Source organism: Eretmochelys imbricata, chromosome 6 (assembly GCF_965152235.1).
Source record: "Eretmochelys imbricata isolate rEreImb1 chromosome 6, rEreImb1.hap1, whole genome shotgun sequence".
Lineage (NCBI taxonomy): Eukaryota > Metazoa > Chordata > Testudines > Cheloniidae > Eretmochelys > Eretmochelys imbricata.
This window is the reverse complement of record NC_135577.1, coordinates 100,134,965-100,147,625: the sequence shown is the minus strand read 5'-3', so window position 1 is coordinate 100,147,625 and position 12,661 is coordinate 100,134,965. Positions and strand designations below refer to the sequence as shown.

The 12,661-nt window shown below is 40.1% G+C and overlaps 1 protein-coding gene across 1 annotated transcript in view; it reads right to left on the bottom strand.

The window, feature by feature from the left end:
- The window catches only part of TTC8 (tetratricopeptide repeat domain 8), a 62,405-nt gene that overhangs the window by 31,985 nt on the left and 17,759 nt on the right, over nt 1-12,661 (bottom strand). Inside the window, exons 3-6 of the mRNA XM_077820397.1 lie at nt 9,883-10,003; nt 8,370-8,433; nt 6,615-6,774; nt 5,892-5,981 (exon numbers count right to left, since the gene is read on the bottom strand). Coding sequence (XP_077676523.1) covers nt 5,892-5,981; nt 6,615-6,774; nt 8,370-8,433; nt 9,883-10,003 — 435 coding nt within the window. The remainder of the gene's footprint in view (nt 1-5,891; nt 5,982-6,614; nt 6,775-8,369; nt 8,434-9,882; nt 10,004-12,661) is intronic.

Below are 12,661 nucleotides of genomic sequence, written 5' to 3'. Positions count from 1 at the left end.
TCCTGGGGGAGAGGTACTGCTTTGCACCCCCGCCCCAGTCACTGCCCAGGAGGCTGTGGCTGCAAGAAAAGCCCCTGGTAGCTGCATGCGGCCATGGTGGCAGCATTTGAGAAATGCTTTTTTAGTTTATCAATTTGTTCCAAAACCACCTCTGACACCTCAATCTAGTACAGTTCCTCAGATTTGTCACCTAAAAAGAATGGCTCAGGTTTGGGAATCTCCCTCACATCCTCAGCCATGAAGACTGATGCAAAGAATTCATTTAATTTCTCCGTAACGGCCTTATCGTCCTTGAGTGTTTCTTTAGCATCTTGTTTCAGAGTAGCAGTCATGTTAGTCGCAAAAAGAAAGAGTACTTGTGGCACCTTAGATACTAACCAATTTATTTGAGCATAAGCTTTTGTGAGCTACAGCTCACTTCATTGGATGCATTCAGTGGAAAAAGCATCTTGATTGTCCAGTGGCCCCACTGGTTGTTTAGCAGGCTTCCTGCTTCTGATGTACTTACAATTTCTTTTGCTATTACTTTTTGAGTCTTTGGATACTGTTCTTCAAATTATTTTTTGGCTTTCCTAATTACATTTTTACACTTCATTTGCCAGAGTTTATGCTCTGTTCTATTTTCCTCACTAGGATTTAACTTCCACTTTTTAAAGGATGCCTTTTTGTCTCTCATTACTTCTTTTACTTTGTTGTTTAGTCACGGTGGCACTTTTTTGGTTCTCTTACTATGTTTTTTTAATTTGGGGTATACATTTAATTGAGCCTCTATTATGGTGTCTTTAAAAAGTTTCCATGCAGCTTGCAGGGATTTCACTTTTGGCACTGTACCTTTTAATTTCTGTTTAACTAACTTCCTCATTTTTGTTTAGTCCCCCTTTCTGAAATTAAATGCTACAGTGTTAGGCTGCTGTGGTGTTTTCCCCACCACAGGGATGTTAAATTTAATCATATTATGGTCACCATTACAGAGCAGTCCAGCTATAGTCACACCTTGGACCAGATCCTGTGCTCCGCTTAGAACTAAATCAAGAATTGCCTCTCCTCTTATGGGTTCCAGGACTAGCTGCTCCAAGAAGCTAGTCATTTAAGGTGTCAAGAAATGTCTCTGCATCTCGTCCTGAGGTGCTATGTATGCAGTCAATATGGGGATAATTGAAATCCCCCATTATTACTGTGTGCTTTTTGTTTTGTATGTTAGCCTTCCTAATCTCCCTGAGCATTATCACTAATGACTAATAGTAATCTCCCAGTCACTATCACTATCCTGGTCAGGTGGTCAGTAATATATCCCTACTGCTATATTCTTATTATTAGAGCATGGAATTGCTATCCATAGAGATTCTATGATACAGTTTGGTTCATTTAACATTTTTATTTCACACAGTTACACAGTTATGTGAACTTAATGGTTGAGATTGATTATCTCTTTGCACATTGGAGAGGTGATAGCGCAGAGTTTTACAGCTTTAAGCAACAATCCTTAACACAAAATGAAACGAGGATCTTAAAACTTCATCATGCTTTGGCTTTAGAATCAATGCTGTCTTCTCCTTAAAAAAAATAAATTGTAAAATCCATAAAGCTGCACATTTTAACTCGTCTTACTTTCTGTAAGAAATATTAATGTCATATTACGTTAGCTTTCTAACATTGATAATTGTACTTGCTCCTTGTGGATGTGTCTAGTAAGATTCATTAGCCTAAGCCCCTTCTGAGCTGAAAGTGATGATTCACTTCAGCTTTTGAAAAAATGCTAAGTTTTCAAGACAGATGCTGTTTAAAAAATGTATGCATGTGTTTGCATACGTGGATCACAAACTAAATATGAGTCGTCAATGTAATGCTGTTGCAAAAATAGCAAACATTCTGGAATGTACTAGCAGGAGAGTTGTAAGCAAGACACAAATTATTCTTCCACTCTACTCAGCACGGAGAAGGCCTCCACTAGAGTAGTGTGTCCAGTTCTGGATATCGCACTTTAGGAAAGATGTGAACAGATTGGAGAAAGTCCAGAGGAGAGCAACAAAAATCATCAAAGGTCTAGAAAACATGACTTATGAGGAAAGACCAAAAAAACCTGGGTTTGTTTCTTCTAGCGAAGAAGACTGAAGGGGGACATAATAATATTCAAGTACGTAAAAGCTTATTCTAAAGAGAAGGGTGATAAACTGTTCTTTGACTACTGAGGATAGGACAAGAAGTAATGGGCTTTAATTGCAGCAAGAGAGAATTAGATATTATGAAAAACTTTCTAATGGTAAGCAGAGTTAGTTAATCATTGAACAATTTACCTAGGCAGGCTGTAAAATCTCAATCAGAAGATTTTAAAAACAGGTTAGACAAACACCTCTCGAGGTGGTCTAGACAATATTTAATCCTGCCTCAGTGCAGGTATTGAAATAATGACCTACTGAGAACCCTTCCAGTCCTACATTTCTTACTCCTGGGAGAATTCTGCGCCACCGTGCATGCGCAGAATTTAAGTCCCCTACAGATTTCTTTACTTCACAGAAAAGTGACTTTCTGAGGGGAAAGCAAATGGAAGCCACAAGAGCGGTCATGTGTCCCTTCCCAGAAGCATGTTTTGGGTGCCCAAGGCAGCTGGCAGTTAGGTAAATCACTATGGGGCAGGACTGGGGAAGACCTGGCTAGTGGTTTCTACCATGCACCGGGCTCAGCTGCTAGTCCTGGCTGGGCTTGGGAGGATGGGACTTCCTCTTCCCCTGCACAGCATCCAGGGCTGTGTCAGACTCACCCCCAGATTTTTCCCTGGCTGTAGGAAGCTCTGAAAACTCTCCCCTCCCTTGTGCTTCCTGCATCCATAGCTCCTCAGCTGCAGGAGGAGGAATCACTGTACAGGGAGCTGCTCCTCCATCCGCCCAACCCCTTTGCATCCAGATCCCCTCAAACCCTCACAGCTCCCTGCTGCACCCAGAACCCCTCCTGAGGAGCCCCACTCCCCCTGCACCTGAACCGCCCCGCTGAGCCACCTGTATCTGGATCCCCACCCTACCGAGCCCCAGCCAGCTGCACCTGGATCCCCATCCCACTGAGCCCTACTTCCCCAGCATCTGGATCCCCCATATTGAGCCCTCCACACCCAGACTCCCCCTACCCTCCCAAACTACCTTCACCTTAACCCCCCCCGAAGAGTCCCATTACCGTTGCACCCAGAACCCTCCAACAAGGCCCTGTGCGTCCAGATCCCCCACTGAGCCATCCGCACACAGACTGCCCCCAAAAGAACCCTCTCAACCCACACCTGGATCTCCCCACACTAAGTCCCTCCACACTTGGATCGTGCCTTGCTGAGCCTGCCTGCTTACACCTGGTATGGAGGGGAAGGGCCCTGGGGTGTTTCTGGGGCAGGCCCAGTCCTTGTGCTGTGTCAGGGTTGGGTACAGCCTCACTGCTGAGTCTGATCTCCCACCTCTCTGCAGCCAGTGGCCTGTTATCCCCACTGCAATTCTGGAGCTTCCACGTTTATCTGACAAATAAAATTTGCAGAATTTTAAAATATTGTGCGCAGAATTTTTAATTTTTTTTGTTGCAGAATGCCCTCAGGAGTAAAAATTTCTATGGCATTTTCTATGATTTTCTATGGCATATTATTACCGCAACTGAAGGTGTCAATCTGGAATGTGAGTATGCAAGCAACCTAACTATCCATCTGCATGCAGAGTTTCCAAATCTGCACATTTAGTTGCAGTACACACATTTGCATACAGAACACCATCTGATTGATTAAAAAATCTGTCACATTTTAATGAAATTTTTATTTAAGTGCCTTAAGCTTAGAAGAAAAGAGGATTCAGCGTTCAAGAGAAATCCTCACCTATCTAGGCTTCAGGAATCGCCCACATATTCCTCTTTAAGACCTTTATAAAGATAGGGTTTGTTTTTGTATAACAATGTACCAATAAGTGTGTATTAACTACAGTCCTAGATAGGCTGACTGCCATTAACAGATTTAAAGGCAGATGTGCAATGCTCACGATTGCATGCCTCAAAAAAGGGACTTCCACCTCTAAGTCAATAGTCAAATACAGCTCAGGACAGAAGAGAATCAGCCCATCTGATAGCCTTTCAGTGGCCTATGCAAAGTGAACTGTGGCTATCAGTCCACTTCCTTGTGGGCAGGTATCCACATAAAGACATCAGCTCAACTGGCACTCTAGTAAAGAGAGACAATTGAGAGGTGACCCAATGATAAAACATGAAACAAGATCATCTTTGCATCTTTCAGGTAAGGACTGAGTTACATTTGTGAGGGAAGGCACACTGATATACTTGTTGTGTTGGTAGAGGACTTCAGTTTCTCTTGCTGTCAATCATGAGAACTAAACAGACTAAAAAAATTATGAGCACTAATGCTCGTGGAAAAACAGACCTAATACGAAAAAGGGAAGTAAGTCATGCTTTGAAAGTGAAGGAAAAAATCCAAACATTTTAAATCTTTTTTAGATTAACAGTGTAGACTTTTATTCATACTCCAAATTCATCCACAAAATTCTCTTCTTAGAGGCTGAACAAGGTATTTTATTGCCTTTTGTCCGTCTTGTATGCATGGTTCAAGATCCATTAGCTGATGTAATATTTCTTGAAAGTAACTGAATGTTCTATCACCATAACGTAATAATGGTTTATGTATGTTCAATGCCTCGTTTTAAACTTTGATTCAGTTTTACCTCTTCACAAATGTTTTCTAGTCTGGGTCACGCTGCTAATATTTGTGGACCTAGCATAAATACACCTTAAAATAACGTCAATTCTGTAAACTGAAAAAACATTGTTTTCTCACTTTAAGATTACAAGTTTAAGGAATTTAATGTCGTCTTTATAATAGCATAGAATGGATATGTGGACTGTAATTATTCCCATTTATTTCTTTTCAAAGGAGGTGTATTAGAACAAACAGCATTATAAAAATATACTGAGGGTACATGCACACCTGTGGTCTCAGATTCTGGAGTGTCTATTTTGAGTCTGGCAACCTATGTAGAAGATACGTTGGCCTTACTATGTTAGGCTGCCACCCACATACAACCTTCTGCAGTTAGAAGTTATGCAGCTTGGATCAGGAGGGAGGGAATGAGCTTCTGTAAATGAATTGCTGATATCCTGTACTGGACCCGTCCATCTCCCCTTACTGGGGTTGAACAGCCTGTTGGAGTTTCTTAATCTTAGATCTTGAAAGGGAAGGAGAGAGAACCAAGAAGAATATATTGGTGAGAGGTCTTCCAGCTCCATCCATTGGGGCATAATAGGGGAAAGACCTAATGTTTTCTTGAAGTCCTTAGGACCCTCCCTCTTATGACTGCAATTTCTTCAGACATGGTTGGCTGGAGAAACAGGTGAGGCTTTAGTTTGAACAGCCTTTGCTACTTTTTCCGATGGACACAAAGATGTCAGAGTACATCTGTGTCCAAGTACAATGTCTGTGCTCACACAGATGGTGTCTTGTTTGTTTAAAAAAAAAAAGCCTTCCATCTAAAGGAGGTGGGGGGGAAATAGCTGACCCCATATTACGACAATTGAGGTTCTAAATACTGCTGCTGGACACTTCATTTCTGGATTTATAAGACAAGTCTATTTCCCGAATCCCAATTTACCACAATATTGGGGATTTGAGGATTGTTAGCATTGAGAAATACCCAATGCAATGTGTTAGTACTGCTAACAAGAGAGTACTTCCTTCTCTGAGTAGCGAACAGACTCCTCAGCTGCTGGACCTTGAAAGATTGTGGCACTCCCATAGTCCAGCAGCTGTGGAGGAAATATTAGGCTGGAAAGGGTCCTAAAAATCTAGAAGACGAGAGAGACTAACGGTAAATTAACATTGAAGTGATATTAACTATAGCAGAACATTGACCAAAATAGTCACATACCTTTGCTAACTTTGGTTTTTGAGCATATTTTGCTAAATTCAATCTAGACAAGTTTATGAAAGGACCCTCTGGATTTGTGAGCATAGAGGCCTGAAAAAAAAAGTGTTAAACAGAATGAACCCATTACACTATACAAATACATTTCAAATATCAGCTGAAAAAACCTTTAATGGAAAAAAACGTAAATTATAACTGTAGAGTATGTTAAACGCTTTTTTTGCAAAGACTTGGGAAGAACTGGTTATATGCATATATAGCAGGAGTTCAACAACAATTTTTGCCTATCAAAAAAACCCAGGTTTACATTATGTCTTCAAGCCAGACACACTATTGGTGATTTCACTAACACAGCATAATTTAGCCAGATTTAATCTTAGTAACTCACTGGTGATTTTAAAGAAACTATTGCTCTCTAACAGTGGGGGAAAAAAAGAAAAAAAAATGTTGAAAACTTGGAGAGGGCTCCATCCTGCTTCTGTTGAAGCAGTTTTCTTCATGGAGTTCAGTGAGTGAAGAATCAGGAAATTTTGTGAAATTTTATGCATATTTAAACACAAGTAAGGTTTGATAGCATTTTATTCAATTTTTTTAAATATAGAGCTTGGCTATCTACTTGAGCTAACTTTCCCAAGTTTGATTTTTTTCAGACATAATTTTTAAGCTCAATTACACCATCGCAGAAGGGAAAGCCATCCTTCACAGTAGTAAAGCCAAGTCACTCACCGTTCCTAGTCTGACACATCTTCCAGAAGCACTAGTAATTGGGCGAGCAGTATGAGCGGTTCTAGGAGTTCTTATAGCCTGTTCCATAGTGCCTGGTCGTCCACTTTGTGTGCTGGGTCGCACAAACCCTGTAACAGGTCTTCCTGACTGAGTCACTGGCCTAAATTGAATCAACAAATATTAAAATGAAGAGCAGATGAGGGAAATGTGTTCATAGAATCATAGAGATGTAGAGCTGGAAGGGACCTTGAGCTCTTCTACTCTAGCTTCCTGGCCTGAGGAAGGACCAAGTAAACTTTGTCCATCCCTGACAGGTGTTAGTCTAACCTATTCTTAAACTTCCAAGGATAGGGATTCCACAACCTCCCTTAGAAGTCTATTCCAGAGCTTAATTACTCTGAGTTAGAAAATTTTTCCTAATATCTAACCTAAATCTTCCCTGCTGCAAATTATGCAAATTCTTGTCCTACCTGCTGTGGACATTGAAAACAATTTATTACTATCAACTTTACAACGGCCCTTTTCATATTTGAAGACTATTATCAGATCCTCCCTCAGTCTTCTTTTCTCAAGACTAAACGTACCGAGTTTTTACTCCTGTCTTCATACATCAGGTTTTCTAAACCTTTTATCATTTTTATTGCTGTCCTCTGGACTTCCTCTAATTTGTTTCCAGTTTTCTTAAAGTGTGGTGCCCAGAACTGAATATGCTATTCCAGCTGAGGCCTCACCAGTGCTGAGCAGAGTGGGATAATTACCTCCTATGTCTTACACAGGAGGTAATGAATACATCCTAGATGATATTAACCTTTTTCACAACTGCATCACAATGTGGCTCAAAATCAATTTGTGATCCATTATAACCCACAGATCCTTTACAGCAGTACTATTGTAGTTGTGTATTTGATTTTTTTTGTTTGTTTGTAAGTGTAGTACTTGCACTTGTCTTTATTGAATTTCATCTTGTTGATTTAAGATCAATTCTCTAATTTCTCAAGGTTGTTTTGAACGTTAATCCTCCAGAAGTGCTTACAATCCCTCCCATCTTGATTTAATCTGCAAAATTTATAAGGATACTCTTTAGCCAAGTCATTAATTAAAACATTTAATAGTATCAAATACAGGACGGACCTCTGAGGGCCTTCACTACATACAGATATCTTTCCAGCTTGATAGCAAGCCATTGGTAATTATTCTTTGAGTACAGCCTTTCAACCAGTTAGTTATGCACCCACCTTACAGTAACTTCATCTAGATCATATTTCTCTAGTTTGCTTATGAGAATGTCACATGGGACTGTGTCAAAAGCCCTATTAAAATCAACATAGATCATGTTTACTGCTTCCCCCATCCACTCTATATCAGTAACCCAGACAAAGAAAAAAATTTAATTGGTTTGGCAAGATTTGTTTTTGATAAATATTACTTACCATCTTATTATCCTATAGGTGCTTAACAAATAAATTGTTTAATACACTTGTTCCAGTATCTTTCCAGGTATCAAAGTTAGCCTGACTGGTCTATAATTCCCCAGCTCCTTTCCCCACCCCTTTTCTAAAGACAGGTACTATATTTGCTCTTCTCAAGTCATCCTGAAATAGAAGTGGTATTTCCACCAATTTATCAATACAGAAACGCTACACATTTAAACCTAACATTTTGTAATTTGTTAAACTTAATATGTTACATTAATGTGCAGATCCTAAATTTAATATATTTACAGGTTAAAGCTGCCAAACATAAAGAAATAGATACCTAACAGCTGGACTGGGACCTCCACCCTGACTGGTTCCAGGGAGTTTCAAAGAAGTTCCTGGGCCTACAAAATAAGAGTATTATCACTTAACGTTTGTAAATAGCCATCCTAAGGCTGCATGGTCCTTAAAGAGAATGAAGACCTGGTCCTCAAGACAGGGACCTTGTAGTCCAGATTAGACCTTTTGATATTTTCTTGGGGCATCCAGAACTGTAAATCACCCTGTTCTTCTGCTTTAGCAAAGGAGCTCCCTGCCACCCACATCGGTTAGCCAAATGCCTTAGCATGCTGCAAGTTCTAATTTTCTTTCAGATTAACTCTTGATATACTTCAATTCCCAAATTCTCCAGAAGTATCCCCCTTAGTCATTAGTCACTTTTATCCTGAGTGCTATAGAAGTCAATACATAAATAAAATAGTGTGACCATTTTTTCAGAGGCTGGGTCTCTGCCTTTCAGCTATTAGAGGGTTCTCCCCTATCTTATTCAACCAACTGTTGCTCTCCTTTCAAAAGCTCTCTTGAACTTGCCTACTGTAGATAACTACTTTTATTTGTATACACCTGTCTTAACATTCATTTGCATGATATAAACTTAATCTATTAGCTACTGGCAATTTTTCCCTAAGATGCCAGTCAGAGGTCACCTCCTTTTCAGTCCTTGTTTTAATTACAGGCTGACTATATTTTTTCATAATGACTCCTTGTTGAGAAAGGCAGATGGTGAGGAATCCTGAGAGAGACACTGTGGAAGAAGCCAGGAAAGGGCCAGAGAGGAGACCTAGAGATGGGCCAAAGAAGGACTCTGGGGAGGGGCTTGTGTACTAGGAAAGGCCATACCACCAACAAGCTTTCTAGGAAATGGTCCTGGGAAACAGCACAGCAGAGCAGTCTTAGATTAGGGCATACTGCTAATCACAATTTAGGATTCCAGGGGTAGGACACATATTAGAGGAAGGATCCGTGTCCTTTCCACCTCCACCAGTGCTATCTCCTAGAGAAGTGGTACAGAAACCCATGCACTGAGGGGAAAAGGATTACTGAACCCAAGTGGAAGACTGATGGAGGAATCTTGCCTTGAAAGCAGACTTTTGCTTTGGTTGAAAGGCCAAAGCAGCAGCATAAAGTACACGCCAAATGAACTGCCCAGCCAGAGAGGAACTCAAGGTACCAAGTAAAGGTAAACTGTGACAGTAGATGCATCCTGATGCCAGGCTAGGTATGCTGCTAGTATATTCCTTAAGAGATGAGGGCTTTACATAACTGAACAGATTTAAAGATCTATTAAACTGCTAAATTTAGTAAACAAAACTATTTTTCTTTCAGCTGAATCTCAATGTACCTTTTACAATGCCATGTTATATTATTGAACATTTATATTGTGATAATGCCTAAAAATCAACAGTAGGTTGGTCCCTATAACATTATGTACTGTACAATTATATACTAGGTGACAGTCCTGCCACAAAGAATTTACATCATTTTAATACATTTAGGTGAAAGTCTGTACTTACGTGCAACTTGAGCAATGGCATTTTCATCAAGAATTATCTCTGCTATTCCCTCCTGATCTATATCAATTTCATCCACATAAACCATTTCCGTTAGAGCTCGTGTTTTCAAACTCCAAGCAGCCTACATAAGGATAAAGCAAATAAACTAAAACATTTAATTTTAGTAGGTTAACCTTTTTTAATCCCTTCATATTTTATACTTTGTTTGGGGTGAGCAAGGTAGTGATTTGACTGACTGGTTCAGGTGGCAGAATTTTGATGCACTGTAATAAATACAAAACATTAGGACTGGTCTTTGGAACAAGCAATTGCTTGCGGTTCCACGGCTGGAAACATTTCCAGCCTCAGTTCCAAATCACCAACAGTCAATCTCCCCTTAGCCACACCATTACAAGAGGGGAAGGCAAATCACGGCCCTATGTACCTTACCCTAGGCAGCACAGTGCACAGGGGAAAAGAAAATCTTAATCAGTAGGGAACAAAGTTATCAAGTAGGACTCTTGAATGCTAACACTTACAACACTATTCAGTTTCAATACAGGCAGCCTTTAAAAAGGACAATCCAAATCTCCTTCCTTCAGAATAATCACCACTAGTAAACATGTACATCTACTGATATACTAAGTCTAACCAACTGCACAATACCATTGCAGCATTGGATGGTGAATTGGACAGGCAAATAGCTCAAGTGAACAACTTGAAGCAGTGGTGGGCAACCTACGGCCTATCAGGGTAATCCCGCTGGCGGACCGTGAGACAGTGTTTACATTGACCATCTGCAGGCATGGCTGCCTGCAGCTTGTTGTTTCCAGCCAATGGGAGCTGTGGGAAGTGGCAGCCAGCAGGTCCCCTGGGCTGCTTCCCGCAGCTCCCCTTGGCCAGGAACGGCAAACCGCAGCCACTGGGAGCTGCAGGCGGCTGTGCCTGCGGACGGTCAGTATAAACACTGTCCCGCAGTCCACCAGCGGATTACCCTGACTGGCTGCATGTGGCCCGTGGGTCGCAGGTTGCCCACCACTGACTTGGAGTATTACATGGAATAGTAAATTACTCAAGGATTTTGCTGTATGAACTGCTCAGTGTAGGCTGTTTCACCTCTCAAACCAGAGGGGAAAAGCTTCAGTGGTTAAATAGAAACTCTGGAGAACTAACATCGCAGATCCAGTTCCCTTCTTGATAACTTAATATACATGTACTTACAGGCCTAGGATGATAAAAAGGATTGCAAGATCAATCACTGACTTTCTTTCAGACATAGAACAGACTACCATAAACATCCCAGCATGAGACTTATTAAAATAATCAGGTTTATTTCTTCCCTGACACTGGCCTAAACAGACCATTAGCAAAGCATGCTTAATATTTGCAAATGAGAAATAGCAAGGTTAATTCTTCTCTAAATGAAACCAAAGGGGTCAAACACACAAGGACAAATCTTTTTTTGAATCCAGAAACACTGGAGGGCCTGCTATAGAAGGAACCTCAAACTTTTCATAATGTGTACCACATTTTAATAGAGACTGACTCAGACTTTTCCTCATTTAGGAGCTGGGAGAAGAGACTGCATCCAAACAGCCAGCTCAGCCACATTTGGAAATCTGTTAACACTAATAGGAAAAAAAAGAACAGACTAGGGCAATTTGAATTTAGCCAATTCCAATGTAATCCAGGTCTACTTTTTCTTCTAGTTTCTTAACCTGTAATTTTGGTGACAACCTTTAATTTCATTAAATATTTGCAGTTAAAAGTTCATCTTACCTTTACATATTTTCATAAAGCTCCATACAAGTATTTCATTTCCATGCTATATTCCTCTTTTTGATGCCTTACCTCCAATTTCAGCAAATTGCTGGTATAGACATCAGTGTAGCTGAACCAATGCCAACTCCTAGCATACATAAGAAAAGCTGCTTTGTAGTGCTTTTCCATGAAATTTGCAGCTTCCCTATTTATACTGGTACAGCTAAACCAATTGCTGAAAGAGGCCAATTTTAGTATCGGTAAGGCCTAGATAAATCTTCGCTCTTCTTCACCAACAAGAAGCACTAGGCAACTTCTTTAAAAAAGCAACATGCATCCTTTTGTCATTATCAGTCAGCTTTTGGAAAGTTAGGGCCCTTAGGCTGTGCTTCTATGTTAAACTACTAATTGGGCATTGTATAGACAACAATGATCTTAAAAATCACATACTATCACCTAATTACACATCAGACTTCAGATCAGAGTATTGCTTATGGCAATGCTTCAGTTATCAGAGTTTTGATCAAAGCAGCAATAGATGGAACATTACCAAATATGGAACTTAAAGGTTGCATGCATATAGGGATTTTTTTTATCTTGCAAGACAAGAGGATGATCCACAATCCTTGTTATCTGTTAATTATACAAGACCCATAAGAGAAGTACGTACTGAATAAATCCAATGCTGGTGTGTGTATGTAACAAAGTTGGTGGAATTCCCCCTCCCTTTTCCAAAAAATGTAGATAGACTGCAACATAATCACTTCAACCCTCTGGTTAACTAAAGGAAGCATACAAATTTTCAGATGAAATAATAAATGTACAAAAAGATGCTAAAGGTGCATGGCAAGATAGCAAGATAGGTTTTTGAAAAATAAAATGGGATTTGTGAAAACATCTCCTTTCATATAATCTACTATTTACGCAGTGTAAAGTGATACAGGGCTTTGTTAGAACAATTTTACTTGGCTACTGACTCTTCTGAAGAGAAAATGAAAAGTATACTTTTCTCCATCAAAACAGAAAACTGTAACCAATT